The sequence below is a fragment of the Marmota monax genome, unplaced genomic scaffold (assembly GCF_021218885.2).
Source record: "Marmota monax isolate L192 unplaced genomic scaffold, Marmota_monax_Labrador192_F-V1.1 WCK01_AAM20220418_F8-fsc00019, whole genome shotgun sequence".
Lineage (NCBI taxonomy): Eukaryota > Metazoa > Chordata > Mammalia > Rodentia > Sciuridae > Marmota > Marmota monax.
In genome coordinates, this window is record NW_026695242.1 from 5741399 (window position 1) to 5760000 (window position 18602).

Genomic DNA, 18602 nt, shown 5'->3' on the forward strand with positions numbered 1-18602 from the left:
TTGTGGCTTTGTATACATTAGTATTTAGGAGTAAAATGCATATAATTTATTCGAAGCTATTTCATCAAGCAAGGCAAATATGATGAAAGTATTTTGGCAAACAAAATCATATATAAGGAAGCAAATATGACAACTTTCTAACAATTACTAAATTTAGGTGATGGTTGTATGGATATTCATTATGCTATTCCACTTTTTAGTGTATTTGAAAATTTCATCATTAAGTGTTAAGCATACCAAGTAATGCTCTAGTGAAAATTCTGGTACATCCTTGTGTGCCGTGGGGATCCTGTCAAAGTCTCCTAAGCCCTGTCCTAGGCAAGATGGAAAGATCTAATGCTTTTCAAACTTCAGATTATAAATTTAGTTATCCTAAAATAATTCAATTTAGGGGAGATCATAATCACTGATCTTTTAGCCTACAGAAAGTACTTAAGGTTTTTGAGTAGTAAGGGTTAATATTATATGAAATTTTGGCATCAGATAGTCACATATATCAGTTACCTTTAAACATATGTATATGCATGATTATGTTATAAAATCCATTTCTTATTATAACTTGTAGGCAAAAAGCTCAAAAATTACTGAATTTGTTTAGTACTTTGCATTGGAAGTCACTGATGTTAGTGCTTTCTTGGGTTACACAGTTTTTGTTTGTTCGTTTTTGTTTTTTTCTGTGCTAGGATGAATCCTAGGGCCTGCCCATGCTGGACAAGTACTCTGCTACTGAGCTATGTTCCCAGCCCAAGTTAATTTTCCTTAACTTAAATTTATTTGCTTTACTTCGTTATCTGATGGGTGATTAGAGTTGTTCTCATTTTATTTGCTTTGATTTTTTAGTAACTGTGACTGAAGTTTTACAAAAGGAAAAGAAACAGAAAGATGAGAAGAACTTAATATTAGGTCAAGCTGTGGTGGATCTTCTTCCCTTACTGGAAGGTCAGATATATGATTTTCTCAAAAGCAGAAATATGAAAGTGCATATTTAGATGCAAAGTGTTGCAAAACACAGCCTAAATGAATTTGGAGGATTTAAGAAAAATATGAGCACATTTATTTCTGTCTGCAACACTAATTTAACTCTTCCTTCTTTGGCTCAACTTGTCTTCCTTTCACAGGAGAGAGTTCATTTGAAATGGTGGTTCCTTTGCATCCTGTGCAGGGCTCACCCTTAGAAACCCCTCGACCAGGCTCTAAGGTAATCAGTTTTAACTCTTTAACATTTCAGCCTTCCATTCAATATTATAATGAGTCTGTCTGCTTATAAGGTTCAATTCAGTTGAGTCCAATTCATTGGTCACCTTTTTTATTTTCCCCACAGCACAATAATGCTAGGTTCTAGAAAACAGATGAATAAATCCTACCTTCTAAGAGCTCACAATCTATGGATATAACCCAGTGTGATGAAATGGTGGTGGGGGGACATGTGGGCACAGAGCAGATATTGTTGGTTTTGCCCAGGAGTAGATATAAGAAAGGCTTAGCTATGGAAATTCTTCTGAGCTGTGTGCTGATGAATCAATAGTATATGAAAGCACATAGCACACTTAAAGACATGTAGCCAGACTCTGGCTAAAGATTTCTAATTCAGCAGTTCTATCCCAGATCCCTGTCGTGAATTGTAGAATTCATACTTTACAGCCACCTGCTATATTTCTCTCTAATGTTACCCCATAGGCACCTAAAATTCAACATTACAAGTCTAAACTCAGTATCTTTCCTAAAACGTACTCTTCCTTTTTTCTTAGTTCTTTTGACTGGTGGCATCACCTAGCCATGAAATCAGAGTCCAGAATCTGTCACATTCCTCAGATCCCAACCTCAACCAGTTTCCAAATTCACCTTTCACTAAATCCAGCCTTCTCCATCTCCTAAATTTCTTCATATTCTTCCTGGAATCACTCCTGCTTGTTATTGCCCCATCATCTCTTATCTGAATCATTATCAATAATCTTGTATCTGCCTTTTCCTCTCTCCAGTTCACCCTTCCTACTGCTTGCACAGTGACTTCAAAGTGAATTTGAGGGGCTGGGGTTGTGGCTCAGTGGTAGAGCGCTTGCCTAGCACATGCGAGGCGCTGGGTTCAATCCTTGGCACCACATAAAAATAAATAAGTAAAATAAAAATATCAAAATACCAACTATAAAAACTAAAAAAAAAATTTTAAGTGAATTTGATGGTGACTGGACATGTAGCTCAGTGGTAGAGCACTTGCCTAGCATGTACAAGGCCCTTGGTTTAATCCCCAGGAACACACACATACACACACACACACACCACAATGAATTTGATCACATCTCTTATCTTACCCTTCTTAGTATATGGTGTGGTTCATGGGTTCACCACTCTACAGTGTGTACAGTCTAAACTGTGTACAGGTTTAGATCCAGATGCCTTAGTGGCCATATGACATCTTTGTAATGGGAACTTTCCACTATTTCAACCATATCTCCCAGCACTCCTGTCCTTGTATTTTATGTTCTAAATCCTGAACTACTTCTTACACAGGTGAATGGAATACACCATACTGTTTCAGTCTCCTTTTGCATCAACTCTTCTTTTGATCCAGAATTGTTTTATTTTTACATCTTTACCTATCTAGGTTGCAAACTGGTATTCATCCTTTAAAAGTCAACTCAGGGGGGCTGGGGCTGTAGCTTAGTGATTGTTTGCCTAGCACATTGAGGCCCTGGGTTCAATCCTCAGTACCATATAAAAATAAATAAAAATAAAGGTGTTATGTCCATCTACAATTAAAAATTTTAAAAAGAGTTAAAAGAAAAAGTTTCAACTCAGATGTCATCTCTAATTCCTCCCTAGCTCATTAATCAATTATTCATATCTTCCTTGGTGCTTCTCAACTATAGCATTTTGTATATAGGTCTCTTAATACGAGTTTCATGATGAAAGAAACACTATCTTCATCTTTATATCCCTAGTGCTGTAGTAAAGTGAAAACATCTAATTATCAATCAACACATATTTTAAACCTACTTCGTATTATATTCTGTGTGAAAATGTTAGAGATATAGAAAATATTACTATTGTTAATTAACAAATTAATTAATAAAATCCTGTTAATTAAGCTTAACAGTGATATGAGATAATGGGGAAAAAAGGAAAGCCAATGGCAAAAATTTTTTAAATGCTACATAATTTTATTCTTTTATTTTTTATGGTGCTGAGGGTCAAACCCAGGGTCTCATGCATTGTAGGCAAGCTCTCTACCACTGAGCTTCAAACCCAGCCCTAATTTTATTCTTTTATAGCAATGCAGTCTTGAAGTTAAAGTATCTGTGGCAGAGCCCTTACTGACTGCAGCACAGGTCTTGGGGAGCAATCTACTGAAGGTCACGTTGGAGGGTGCCTACTCTGTGCCTGAATCCTTCGTTCCAACAGGGACTCAGCAGAACTACATGGTTGGTCTGCAGGTTCCATCACTTGGAGAGGTAAAGCCCTATCACCAGACATTTATATAGCATCAAATGTGTCTACACTCATATGGCTGAGATTCGCATCAACTAAGCATTAATTCAAAACATTATTTTATTAATTGCTGAGATTTATGTTAGACTTAAAAATAAAGTTTATTTCTGTTTATATACATATTTTTATATTTATAATTAACATGGTCATTGTATATATTACATATAATTTTTATTAATAGCATATGCTTATTGTAGAATATATGTAAGATATTTAAAAATTTCAGTATGTGTTATTGTTATGCATGTATTTTGTGGGTTTTATACAGTGTATTTTATTATACAGAGCTTTCTCTTAATTCCAGGTTATTTTCTTAAGCCAAATTTCTAAATGTAAGAACTAGGTATGAGTTAATTTTTGTATATTGTGTTAGGTAATGGCACAATATTATTCTTTTTCATGTGACTATCCAGTTTTTCCATCACCATTGGCACCCTTAATTTTGACAATTTTTGTCAGCATTCTTATTGTTATGAAGTAACAGATTTTCAAAGGCCCTTATCCTGCTATTCTGTAAGTGCCAGACTTTTATAAAAGATTTTTAAGTTTAACCCAAAGAAATAGAATTATTAAATTTCTCATATGTAGATTTTTTAAAAAAATGTTTATTTTTTAGTTGTAGTTGGACATAATACCTTTATTTTACTTATTCATTTTTATGTGGTGCTGAGGATCGAACCCAGGGCCTCACACATGCTAGGCAAGCACTCTACCACTGAGCTACAACCCCAGCCCTCTCATATGTAGATTTTAAATTTTATTAGAGGCTGCAAAATTACTTTCCATACTTGTACCAATTTACATTCCTCATCAACAATGTATAATACTATTTCAATTCATAATTTTGTCAACACTTGATATTTTTAGACTTTGCTTTTGCCAATCTGTGGTATTTTGTTGCTTTAATATACATTTCACTGATTAATTAATTAATTTATTTTTGGTACTGGGGATTGAACCCAGGGGCACTCAACCACTGAGTCACATATCCAGCTCTTTTTATTTTTTGTTTTGAGGTAGGGCCTTGCTAAGTTGCTGCAGCTAGCCTTGGACTTGTGATCCTCCTGCCTCAGCCTCCAGAGTTACAGGGATTACAGGCGTGCACCACTACACCCAGCTTCACTGATTATTAATTATACAAAGCTTATTTATTTTTAAATGTTGGATTTTTCAATTTGCTTTTCTATAGATTGACTATTCTTATCTTTTGCTAATTTCCATTGCAAATAAGCTTTAGATAAATTAAAGGATATGAAAATAAATGCCTATAAAATCATCAGATTTTGTTTTTTCAAAGGATAATTTTTAAACAAATGTAATTGCCTCATATACAAAATGACAGTCTTATCAAAGATTTTATTTAACTAATTAGTAAGGGAATCAGTAGAATAGGAAGAAGTGACCTATGAGTAGGTATCAGGAATGCTGAAATAACTTTTCTAATAATTCAAAACTTATTAGTCCTAGGGTATTAACCAATTACATTGCCACTAGACAAAATGTATATTTGCGTAACTATAGACAAGAATAATTTGCATTATCAACAATTTTATAAAAAGTAAAATGGCATAAAGACAATGAAGGGCACGCCATACCCCTACACAGAATCAGATAATCATGAAAAGATATGTTTTGTAATAGACATTCCCGTAATCACTTTGTCCTTTTCAAAGTTTTTTACACTTTTTTCTCATTGTTGTATTTATTCTATAGAAGGACTATCCCATTTTATTCAAGAATGGAACACTGAAGCTTGGAGGGGAAAGAGAAACTTTTCCCCGACCCAAAAAATGGCCTATTCCCAACATTCTGGCTCCAGGAGCTAATAATATTCCTGATGCGTACATTGTTGGTGGTCCCTATGAGGAAGAAGAAGGAGAACTCAACCACCCTGAGGTGAAAGTGAACAGGTTTTTGTGATAAACTCAGGGCATTTTCGAATCACTAGTTTATGTGCATCTGTCACTTATCAAAATAAAAGAATTATATATCAAAACACTTAACTATCTAATTCTGATGGGAATGTCCCTTTAATGTCTGTGTGTGGGGGGATGCTGGTGATTGAACTCAGGGCACTCTACCACTGAGCTATAGCCCCAACCCTTTTTTTATGTTTTATTTTGAGACAGGGTCTCAGTGAGTTGCTCAGGCTGGTCCTGAACTTGTGATCCTCAGCCTTTGAGTAGCTGAGATCACAGGTGTATGCCACTGTGCCCAGTTTGATTTCTTAAGTCTAGTAAGTAATTTATGTCAAATTTACTCTTTGTTTTTTGAATAGATAATAATCCAGTCACAGTTTAAAATAAAAAATTCAGCTATATACAGTGAAAATCTCCCTCCTAGTCTATCTCTTCTCCTAAACCCTTCTCCTATCCCATTACCTAGTTAGTCACCTCTATTACAGTTTCTTGTGTTTCTTTCCAGATACTTTTTATACATATAAAAGCAAATAGGGTTGGGGTTGTGGCTGGGTTGGGGTTGTGGCTCAGAGGTAGAGCACTTGCCTAGCATGCGTGAGACACTGGGTTTGATCCTCAGCACCACATAAAAATAAAGATATTGTATCCACCTATAACTAAAAAATAAATATTAAAAAAAAATAAATTAAAGCAAATATACAAATGGTCAAAGGAAGATTAAAGACAGAAGCATTTAGAAAATTAAGGGGAAATTTTCCTTACATAGAATAAAAGGGAGTCAGATTTCAGAAGGACTGGCTCACCAGATAAAAAATAATAAGTACTTAAAAGGGAACATCACAAAATTACTAGGGTCGCCACAGTTACAGTCTGTTCATGATGAAAAACTCCAGTTTTTTCACTGTTTATCAGATTTAAAATGGTCATGAAACATCATCAGAGATTGGCACAGTGAAAGGGATGAAATTGTTTTTCTCCTAGTAAATCCAGATTCACTGGAAGTATTCATAGTCAGGAAGACACTGCTATTATTTCTTAGGATATGAAGTGTTTCTGTTTTTTTAAACTGGGGGTAGGAAGTGCTTACTCATATTGAGAATAGGGGGGATATAACTCTTGCCTCATACATGCTCATACACTAATACACACGTACCTGTGCTGCTTCCCCATCATTTGTTTACACATATGTAAAGGTGTGCACAGTTACACCATTATGCAGGTTGCTTTGTTTCACTTTATCTTGAACTTTTTTTTTATATCTACATAATGAGCATTTCATTATTTTTCTTTCTTTTATGAACTTGCATTATGTTATGACATTGTTTGGACATAGTTTATTTAGTTTCTTATTAGTGAACATTCAGGTTTTTGAAATTATTCTTTCTTTTTAAAACCTATTTTATTACAACACGTAATTTCTCAGTGGCATAGAAAATAGTGTAAATACATTTGCAAATGTTTCTTTTACTAGCTGATAATCATTAGGGGAATTATTCAATAGTACAAGTTGTAAAATGAGGATGGTTGAAATTATTTTTATTACCTGACTGTAAATATTTACAACAATACTGATAAAACTAGCAGTATTTTAAAAATATTGTGCAGTATCTTTTCTTATCATTGTGGTAGGTGAAAGTTTATATTTTCCTTAGATTTATATTTTAATTTAGATCAACTCTCTTATTTATTTATTACCAGGGATTGAACCCAGGAGCATGCAACCACTGAGCCACATCCCCAGCCCTCTTTATATTTTATTAGAGATAGGGTCTCACTGAGTTGCTTAGGGTTGCTGAGGCTGGCTTTGAACTCTTGATCCTCCTGCCTCAGCCTCCTGAGTTTCTGGATTATAGGTAGGTGCCATCGCACCAAATTTAGATCAGCTCTATTATTTTAGATCTTTAGATTTTATATTATGTTTTAATTTAGATCACTAGTTTTCAACCCTGATTGCACATTAGAATCACTTGAAACCTTTAAAACTATGGAAATGGCCAAGCCTTAAACCAGATGGGTTATGCCAGGTGGCATAGCCCATAATCCCAGTGACTTGGGAAGCTGAGGTAGGAGGAATGCAATGCCAGCTTCAACAACTTGGTGAGGCCCTAAGCAACTCAGCAAGACCTTGTCTCTAAATAAAATAGAAAAATGACTGGGGATGTGGCTCAGTGGTTAAGTGACCCTGAATTTAATCCCTGATACCAAAAAAAAAAAAAAAAAAAAAAAATCTCATCCAGCTTCCACAGGATTTTAATATACATCCCTGCTTAAGGATCACTAATTGAGGTGATGTGAATAAATATTTTGCACTTAGTACTGGACTGATGTATAGATTATGTAAGTAATATACCTTACCTTCTCTATTAGTAAAATACCTGAAAAATTTAAGGTGGTGGTAGTAGCTACAATAGTGGTCATACTTCATAGTAGTTAGAGTGGTAGTAATAAAATATTGCAATCAAATCCATTACAAGAATGCCCCACAGATTGAGTAGGATGAAAATGTGACACATATGGAATAAAATTATTCTTATTATTTTATAGGACAGAGAATTTAGGAATCAAGCAGAGTACACAAAGAAAAGGATTATTTGGGACTTGGAAAGTCGCTGTTACCTTGATCCTCCTGCAGTTGTCAGGTAGGAAGAGAAAGATCATAGGTGGGAAGACAGTTACTTGTGTTGATTTTACTTATATTTGAGTTAAGATGATTTGAGACTTTTTCTTGCTCATATCTGTAAATAGTTAAACATTGTGTTCTTCTGCTAATAACAGATGTACCTCTTGATGATGGCTTAACCAAGATGTATGTTTATTTCTCTTTCATATAAAAGAAATCCAGAATTGGACTGTGGTGGCTGCACAGTGTTATCAGAAATCTAGGCTTAATCTTTCTTTTTGCTTTACCTTCTTTAATATGTGCCTTCCATCTAAAAGTTTGTCTTATGGTCTAAGATACTGCTAGAGTTTCAGCCTGCACATTTATGTTCCTGGCAGAAAGTTGGAAGAGGGGAAAAGCCACAGGATTTTAAGGAGGTTCTATAAGGAGGTCCTTCTTAGTCCTCTTTATAGAACCTTCTTGGAATCTAGTAACCTCTGTTTACATTTCTTTGACCATCTCTAGATGCAAGAAAGGCTAGAAAATAAGTTGTTTTTTTTTTTTTTGGATATATTGTCACCCAAACTAATTCAGGATTTAATTACCAAAGAATAGGACACTTGATATTGTGTAAGTAACTCTTATTTTCTGTCAGTAATCTAGTATTTAGGGAGAGATGAAAAATAGAGGTTTATCAATATATCTATAATCTGAATGACATCTTTGCCCTTTAAAAAATTGGTGGCAAAAAAAAAAAAAAAAAAAAAGATTGTGATGAGTCCTGACTCACCTGTATTACAGGTGTGACTTTGTCAAGTTATTTAATTCATCAAAACATCACTCTTTTCATGTGTACAATTCAGGTTGTAGTGATATCAAATGATATCATATTTATAAATGGGTTAGTCAAGTTTTTTTTGTATATTGAAAGTGGTTAATACATATTTGTGCTCATCATTATAAGGATGACAGTATTGATGTTTAAATTATTACAGACTTGTAGATGAAAGTAACTTCAATAAATATGTGAGATAATGCATACGTAATTTAGCTTGATGTTGCCATTGAACAATGTATGCATATGTCTAATCATCACATGGAACATCACAAATACATACATTTTTGTCTATTTAATAAATAAATAAATGCATATTTTTACCTATTAAAAAAATTGGTGGCTTTTTTTTTCTCTCAATACTTAAAATATTTTTCTTCACTTCTTTCGTTGCATAGTTTCTGAAGAGAAGTTCAATGTAATTCTTATCCTTATCCCTTTTTTAGGTATGGGTGTTTTTTTCTATCTCTGGTTTGTTTGCTTGTTTCTTTTTATTTGAAATCATGCAGACTGTTTTTCCTGTAGACTGTGTTTTACATTAGAAATCAATCACCTTAATATATATATAGAATCCCATCCCCATGACTTAGCTACTTCAAAATTAAATGGCACACTTATAAATATCTGTGACATAAAAGAAGAAAGCCCATGAAAATTAAATAAAAAGTGTTTTGAACTAAATGATAATAAAAGCTTAAAATATCAGAATCTCTGGAACAAAATCGTACTCAGATATACACTTATAACTTTTAAAGTATTTGTAACAGAAAGAAGCTAGAGAAAGAAGCTAGATAACAGTCATATTTTCAAATTAAATTGTAGGAAAGAAAAAATAAGAGGAGGAGCAGGAATATGTGAAATAGAAAAGAAATAATACTACTAAAAGTTGATAAAATTCTAACAAGTATAATCAAGAAAAATATCATTGGAAAGGGAGCTATCAAAACAATCCTGCAGATCCCAATGGCTCGGAAGGCTGAGGCGGAGGGTCACAAGTTCAAAGCCAGCCTCAGCAATGCGGAGGCACTAAGCAACCCAGTGAGACCCAGTGTCTCTAATAAAATACAAAATTGGGCTGGGGATGTGGCTCAGTGGTTGAGTGCCCCTGAGTTCAATCCCTGGTACAAAACAAAACAACTCTACAGATAGTAAAAATGTATTAAGTTCTTTCTTCCAAGTGGGTCTAATCTGTCGGTCTAGTCTGATGCTTTCTACTGAATTTTAATTTGTTTTATTGTTTCCTTTGTTAAGATAATACAACAATTGTATAATTACAATTATGTAGCTTACATAAACTTGGTCTATTTTAAAGGATCAAAACCATTACTTGTCATAGGGCTGGGGTTGTGGCTCAGCGGTAGAGCGCTCACCTCGCGTGTTCGAGACCCTGGGTTCGAGCCTCAGTCTCACATAAAAATAAATAAGTGAAATAAAAGTACTGTGTCTTCCTACAACTAAAAAATAAACATTTTAAAAAAAAACCTTACTTGTTTATACCATCCATGTGAGTGATATGTTTTTGCCCATTCTTTCACCTTCAGTCTTTGGATGTCTTTGTCTATGAGGTGAGACTCTTGGAGACAGCATATTTTTAGGTCTTATTTTTAATCCAATCTGCCAGTCTATGTCTTTTTAAAAAATTATACAATATCTTTATTTTTATGTAGTGCTGAGAATCAAACCCAGGGCCTCATGAATATGAAGTAGGTGCTCTATCACTGGCTACAACCCCAGCCCTAATCTATGTATTTTGATGAGTTTAGGCCATTTATGTTCAAGGTTATTATTGAGATATGATTTGTGTTCCCAGTCATTTAGGTTTATTTCTAGTTTTTAATTTGAATTCGTTTCTCCTTTGGATTGACTATTCCTTTAGTGTAGTTCCTCCCCTTGCTGTTTTTCACTTTTATTAATTTCATCTTCATAGAATATTTTCTTGAGAATATTCTGAAGTGCAGGCTTTCTGGTTGCAAATTCTTTTAATTTTTGTTTATCATGGAAGGCTTTTATTTTGTCTTCAAATCTGAAGCTTAATTTTGCTGGATGTAGGATTCTTGGTTGGCATCCATTTTCTTTTAGAGCTTGGTATATATTATTTCTGGACCTCCTGGCATTGAGGGTTTGGATTGAGAAATGAGCTGAGATCTGAATTGGTTTCCCCTCTATGTAATCTGATATTTTTCTCTTGCAGCCTTTAAAATTTTATCCTTATTCTGTATGTTAGGCGTTTTCATTGTAATACGACTTGATGTAGGTCTTTTGTAATTTTGCACATTTGGGAAACCTGTAAGCCTCTTGTATTTGATTTTCCATTTCATTCTTTAGCATTGGGAAATTTTCTAATATTATTTCATTGAAAAGATTGTGCATTCCTTTGGTTTGTATCTACTTGCCATTAATCTATCCCAATAAATCTTAAATTTGGTCTTTTCATGTTATCCCATAATTCTTAGAAGTTCTGTTGATGGTTTCTTAACATCTTCTCTCTATGGTCAACTCTATTTTCAAGATTATATATTTTGTCTTCATTGCCTGAGGTTCTGTCTTCCAGGTGGTCTAGTCTGTTGGTGATGCTTTCTACTGAATTTTTAATTTGGTTTATTGTTTCCTTCATTTCAAGGCTTTCTGTTTGTTTCTTTTTCCCCCAGAATCTCTATCTCTTTATTGAAGTGATCTTTTGCTGCCTGTGTTTGCTCTCTTACATTATCCTTTACTTCATAGATCAGTTTAACTAAGTACATTCTAAACTCCTTCTCTGACATTTCTTCTACTATGGTATCGATGGATTCTGTCTTTGGAGTATCTTGGTTTGCTTGGAGCAATTTGTTCCCTTGCTTTTTTTTTTTAAATATTTTTAGTTGTAATTGGTACAATATCTTTATTTATTTATTTTTATCTGGTACTGAAGATTGAACCCAGTACTTCACACATACAAGGCAAGTGCTCTACCACTGAGCTACAGCCCCAGCCCCTGTTCCCTTGCTTTTTCATGTCTGCTCATCTAACAGTATGGACCTGAAGCAATAGTTTCTATCCGTTGTGTTTATAGTGTCCCTGAAGGTTTCTAGTACCTCATTGTTTAGGGGGAGACAAATAATAACAACAACCAATGCAAACAATTTACAGCATTAAACCAAATAGTTCCTACTATGGTGTCTACAGTGTCAATTATCACAGTAAACAGAAATTATATGATCAGTAATGCCTATAATAAGAATAGCAAGTTTGAAAAAGAGTTTTACATTTTCAAATGGTTGACAGGGAAAGAACAGAAGTAATATAAGATGTGATGATTATGAGGGAGGAGGAGAGAAGATAGAAGTAAAATATTAAAGAAGAGTGAAAGAACAATGAGGAATTGGCTGTTAGCACAAGAAAAGAGAGAATTAATGGAAGCACGTAGAAAAAAAATACACATAAATTTAACTAAAAAAAATAAAAGAATACAAAACTAAAATATACTAATCAAACATCCTAGTTAACAAAAAAACTAATACATGTAAAATAATTGGCTTCAAAAATGCTAAAGATGAGAAGAAAAAAATAGGAAACTATATAAATATCCATGTACCATTAAGGTCACAATTAAACAGTGAAAAAGAATAATAATTTTAAAAAATGCAATGAAAAGTTAAAGAATTCTTGCCATTGAAGCTTAAAATTCTCTTCTCAGCAGTTTTAGGTGTGGTCTCCTGGAGTGTGATGCTCCACCCTCTGGATTGTTGGAGTGAGTCAGCAACCCTTAAGCACAATTCCTGGAGGCAGGGTTTAGGCATATGTTGGCTCCAGGCTCTTTGCTGAATGCCAGTTGGTCTGAGGTTTTAAATCTGCACACCTCCAGGGCCCAGTACTTGCTGGTCCAGGTAGGAGGACTTTATACCAGGGCACTCCTGGGTTTCACTAGTGTGGTGGGGGAGGCAATTCTTACTCCTCTACGACACCTGCAGACCAGAACTCCTGGTCTTGAGTTCAGTTTCCAAACAATGTCTCCCACTACTACCCTTTCGAGTTCTGACATCTCTCTCAGCCAGTCCTTGCAAGCAGTTGGATTGGAGGGGGCGGGGTAGAGCCAGGTGGGTTTCCACCACCAGTTGTCCCTTGTGTAAACCTCTCTCCACATTGGATTTTCTTCTGGTCACTTAAGCGCACACAATGTTGTGCAGTATGTGTTTACTGGGTCTGTATTTTGGGACAAACTCATGTTTGCCAGGAAACGGCTTTCTTAGTTACTGGACCCTGCCCTGAAGCTGCAAAATGGTTTCTTCCTTTGTCCTCTGCTCACCACCTAGAGAGATGGTGGCAAGGCATGAAACAACTCTTTGAGATCCTGTCTCTAAATAAAATACAAAATAGGACTGGGGATGTGGCTCAGTGGTCGAGTGCCCCTGAGTTCAATCCCCAATAGCCACCCCCCAAAACAAAGAAATGAACCTCAAGTTCTGGCACTTAGAATAATAAACATTAAATATATCCCAGCTCCTAACTATATTAAGATAAAACTTCACACTAAAAACCCTAATTACCTCAGTTCCTATTACCTAATACATAATATCTAGGTTCCAATTAAAATATTAGAAAGAAGGCTAGAAGTGATGAAAAAATAGTTTGAAGAGATAAAGGTAGCCTAAGAACTATCCTGAGATATGACACAGATTTTGGAATTATCAAATAAGAAATTTAAAGTAACTGATTATATATGTCTTATATCTGTATTAATATGCATATCTATTTTACTAAATTAAACTGTCTCTGAAAAAAAAGATTTGACATTGTAAAAGCCTTTGATTATTTTGCAAAATTGCTCTCAAAAATGTGCTGGCAGTCGAGTAAAATTATTTTTATGGAATTGTGTAGATTAGGGGAAAAAATCACCAACCTAATACAAGTTTTTATTTATGTGCATTCCATTACTTTTTAGAAGAGAAGACTATTTACCTTGATTCTAAACTATACTAACCCCATTTTTGCACATAATGCTAATGGACTGATTTTTTATTTACAGTTTTCAGAAGCGAATTGTTGATTGCTGGCTTTGGCCTGTAGAGATGATAAGAGTTCCTCTGGTTATTGCACCCAAAGGGAAAGCTGGAAAAACTGAAAAGGTAAATATGTGCACTCAGAAATATTTATAAAGTCAGGTGCAGTGGCTGGTTTATGTGATCTCAGCATCTGATAGGCTGAAGTGGAAGGATCACTTTAGCTCAGGATTTGACTTGGGAAACATAGTAAGACCTCATTGTAAACAAACAAAGGAAACCCTTCATGTAAGAAATGCTGGCTCAGACTCAACCTGTTTTTCTGTTTCTAATTCTGATACCAAAAGAAAATATGAACTGACTGTAGTTCTTCTCCTGACTTTCCTGGTTTTAGAACTGAAAGTCTCATGTCCCATGAAACCCCTCTGTCCCAGGATTATTTGCCATTGTAGTTGCTTGTTGTTTACTAATAATCACCCAGGCCTTATTTCCAGATATCCTATTTTCCCATAGTCTTTTATCATAGTTTTACCATAAGCAAACCATATGAAATGGCCATTTTTCGAAGTCAAAATACAACCTAGTATATTTTCTGAATTTCTTTTAGACCCACCATCAAAATGTTTTAGACTGATAATTAACATAATAGCATTCATAGATTTGCTACTCTTCTGAAAAGATAGAGCTTTGGTGAGCCTAGAACATGTTCTATACTGTTTTATCTGTACATGTCTGATCTTTCCTGCTTGGTCATAAACTCTGTGAGGATAGGGGTCATGTAGAAGTATCTAGATTACGTGGTTGATTTAAAAACAAGCTTTTGCATAGTAAAAATACTATCATTGTAACACCATTTCCCCCTGTTATTATATAACATATATTGGCTAACTTTCCTGAGATTTCTAAATCACATACTGTTATCACATGAACATAAAACTTCCGAATCTAGTTTCTAATTATTATTATTATAGGAGGCAAAATCAAAGACTACTTTTAAGCTTGGAATTAAATTTCTTTCAAAAAATGGATTTATACAGCAAACCATAAAACAATGTTAAAACTGGGCACAGTGGCACATGCCTATAATCCTAGCAATTTGGGAGCCTGAGGCAGGAGAATTGTAAGGTTGAATCCAACCTCATCAACTTAGTGCGGCCCTAAAACTTAGCAAGACCCTGTCTCAAAATTTCAAAAAGCATATAAAAAGGGCTGCAGAAGTGGCTCACTGGTTAAGTGACCCGTGGTTCAATCCCTAGTACCAAAAAAAAAAGAAAGAAAGAAAAAGAAAAAAAAGACGTTAAAACATATTTATTTACATGTTCCTCATCTTTTCTGTGAGAATTTAGATCAGGTATTGCAAATATATGATAGATAGTTTTCATCCTTAATTATCTATGGCACACATTGCTCATTGATCAAAGCACTTTTTTGAACCCAGATGCATACACAGAATTTTTCTCTTCAAAGAATGCTAAAACACCTCTACCAATTGATGAAAATTTGGGTATAAGTTAAAAAGCCTACTGGTCATAATTGGTCTAGATGATTTGTAAGCCTCATTTTATTTCTTGTAATTCTATGAACAAAAGCTAGAAGCCAAAACTGCTGATGCCTTTAAGTCTTTGTTAGGTTTTTTAATAAGGTCTCATTTTTTCCCCCTAAGAAACAACATGGTAAAATTGACTTTTTGGTTGAATATATGTATTATCAATTAATTTGAGTATGTATTGATTCAGCTAGCATATTTATTAATATTGTTGATATGTATTATCTCAGAGATCATGGTATTATTAAACCAATTTTGAAGCTAAACAAACAGAAGCCCAAAATATTATATACCTTGCCCAAAGATACATACTAGCTAAGTAGTAGAGTTTGTTCCTAAAACTGAGTCTGCACGTCTGAGTCAATTTCTCACCTTATGCGACATTACTCTTTGGCATTAACAACTCTCTTTTATTCCTTTAGACTGATGATGAAAGTCAGCTTTCATTTCATGGTGTGGCTTATGTTAATATGCTCCCCTTGCTGTATCCAGGTGTGAAGAAGATTCGGGGAGCATTTCATATTTACCCTTATCTAGACAATACAGTTTATGAAAAGGTAAGAAAAAATTATAGAAAAGGTATCATTATAATTTATCCTTTATATTCACATCTTTAGTATACATGTCTTTGCAGTTGATACTTAGAACCAGTTGGTATACTGGGATGTTAAATGTAGACCTTTGCAGTCATTTTCCTCTGGACCTCAAAACTTGTGGATAACGAAGAACACCAAACCAGAAACAACCCAAATCTCCATCAGTAGGTAAACAGGAAAATAACAACAACAATAAAAAAAATCTATCAAGGGAATACTGGACTGGGGATATAGCTCAGTTGGTAGAGTGCTTGCCTCATATGCACAAGACCCTGGGTTCAATCCCCAACACCAAAAAAAGAAAAATAAAGTCTTGGTTTGGGGCTGGGGTTGTGGCTCAGTGGTAAAGCGCTCACCTTGCACTTGTGAGACCCTGGATTCGATCCTCAGCACCACATAAAAATAAATAAGTGAAATAAAGGTATTGTGTCCAACTACAACTAAAAATTTAAAAAAAATCTATCTTGTTAGGGGCTGGGGCTGTAGCTCAGTGGTAGAGCGCTTGCCTAGCATGCGTGAGGCACTGGGTTCAATCCTCAGCACCACATAGAATAAAATAAAGACAATGTATCCACCTATAACTAAAAAATAAATATTAAAAAAAGGGAATACTACTCACAATAAAAAGAAATGAAATATTGATACACACAACATGGATGAATCTCAAATGCATCATGCTGAAGAAACCAGACAAAAGGAGACTACATACTTTAACTATAGAGTTATCTGTATTGATGAAAAGCAGATTAATGGTCATTTGGGGACAGAAATATAGGGAAAGAATGATTACAGAGGACTGAGAAATATTAGGTATGATAAAAATATTTGTTTTCTTGATTGTGGTGATGGTTTCACAGGTATATAAGAGTACAGAAAGTTTGTAACAATTCACACCTCTAGTAGTAAATAAAAATTGTTTTACATGTCTTTGCCAGAATGGGCATTATTATTTTAAAGAATTGTTTAATTTTAAGAGTAAAATGATAACATTGTCATTTAAAGCTACATTTATTTGATTACTAAGTGTTTCTTGTTTTTATTAACCTTTAGCATTGCTTTCATGAACCACTTCATGTACTTTGCCCATTGGTGTATTTTTCTTATGTTTAAAAAAGCTGCTTTATATATTAGGAATTATAGGTATCTTTTCCACATGTTTTCTGATATTATCCATATTTTAAAATTTATATTGTAACTTAATTTACCATGGTTTCTTTTACATATAGAAACTTTAAATGTTTGGTAATCAAAATCTTTCCTTTGAGCCTAGGAAGTCTTAATTCATATCTTTAATTAATATCTCATTCTGTTTATAGTTATCACAATTTATTTTAATAAAGTCATATAACATACATTTTATTTTGAAATTTATTTATTTATTTATTTATTTATTTTGGTACTGGGGTTGAACCTAGGGCCTTGTGCATGTGAGGCAAGCACTCTAACAACTGAGCTATATCCCAGCCCTTGAAATTTATTTTGATCTATGCTACATGTAACACTTTTGAATTCTTTCTTTCACATATACAAAGCATTGCTAATTATTTTTTAATGGATGTATATTTTATCATTTTTATTTACTGTAATTTACTAAACCTTTTTTTATTCAGAGACATTCATATTTTTAGTTTTTATTATATAGATTCCTTTGGAATTTTTTTGTGTATAAACTTTTTGGTCCTATTAAATTATTTCTTCCAGATAAATCCCTATAAGTGTGATTTCTGGTTCAAAGGAAACTGATACAGAGTTTACTTTTCACTTAGTATGCAAATAAATGATGGGTCTTTCATGATTTTTGTCATTGAAAAATAGTTGTCATAATAATGATGAAATAATAAAAATTTTTCTTATATTTTATAAAAGATCACTTTCCTAGTAAGTAAATATAAAATTGACTTTTTTCTTGATCATGTAGCCAGTCATCCCTCTGGGATGTTGATTCTGAGTTCAATTCCCAATACTAACTAAATAAAATAAAAAAAGAATAAACTACTGATACATGCTATAACATAAATGAACCTAAAAAATATTATACTAAATGAAAGAAGGCAGACACAAAAGGCTACATATTGTTGCAGTATCACTTACATGAAATAGTCTCATCGTACAACATAACCTAGAGTTGTGAAAATTTGAAAACTTTGCACCTTTGAATCTGAAATACAGTGCCTATGGTAGAGGTGGTAGGATTATGAGTGATTTTTTTAGTATTTATAATTTTTCTTTAATAGTTAGATTTTCTTTTTAATATCATTATTAAGGTATAATTGATAAATAATAAACTCTACATGTTTAAAGTGTACAATTTAAAATTTTGATGTGTATGTAAAATACACATCTGTGAAACTATCACCACAATCAAGATAATAAATATGCATATTATCCCCTAAAATGTTTTCATGCCCTTTGTTATTCCTTTGTCCTATCTCTGTTTTCCTGTCCACTTTTGTCCAGGGGTGGGGGGTGGTGTTCTGGCTTTCTTCACTCAGCTTAAATTATTTTGAGAAACATCCATGTTGATTAACTTAAAACTTGGTGATAAGGGGCTGGGGTGTGGCTTGGTGGCAGAGCGGTTGCCTAGCACACGTGAGGCACTAGGTTTGATCCTCAGCACCACATAACAAATAAAATAAAGGTACTCT

The 18602-nt window shown here is 34.0% G+C and overlaps 1 protein-coding gene across 5 annotated transcripts in view; it reads left to right on the forward strand.

Annotated features, from left to right (window-relative positions):
• Positions 1-18602, forward strand: part of Cfap70 (cilia and flagella associated protein 70) — a 100088-nt gene that overhangs the window by 14725 nt on the left and 66761 nt on the right. For 4 of the 5 annotated variants that reach the window (XM_046419630.2, XM_046419633.2, XM_046419634.2 and 1 more), the window contains exons 4-10: positions 841-939; positions 1119-1198; positions 3270-3449; positions 5200-5382; positions 7950-8044; positions 13842-13941; positions 15784-15918. In XM_046419630.2, the coding sequence (XP_046275586.1) occupies positions 841-939; positions 1119-1198; positions 3270-3449; positions 5200-5382; positions 7950-8044; positions 13842-13941; positions 15784-15918 (872 nt within the window). The remainder of the gene's footprint in view (positions 1-840; positions 940-1118; positions 1199-3269; positions 3450-5199; positions 5383-7949; positions 8045-13841; positions 13942-15783; positions 15919-18602) is intronic. The other variant, XM_046419636.2, reaches the window with a different exon arrangement.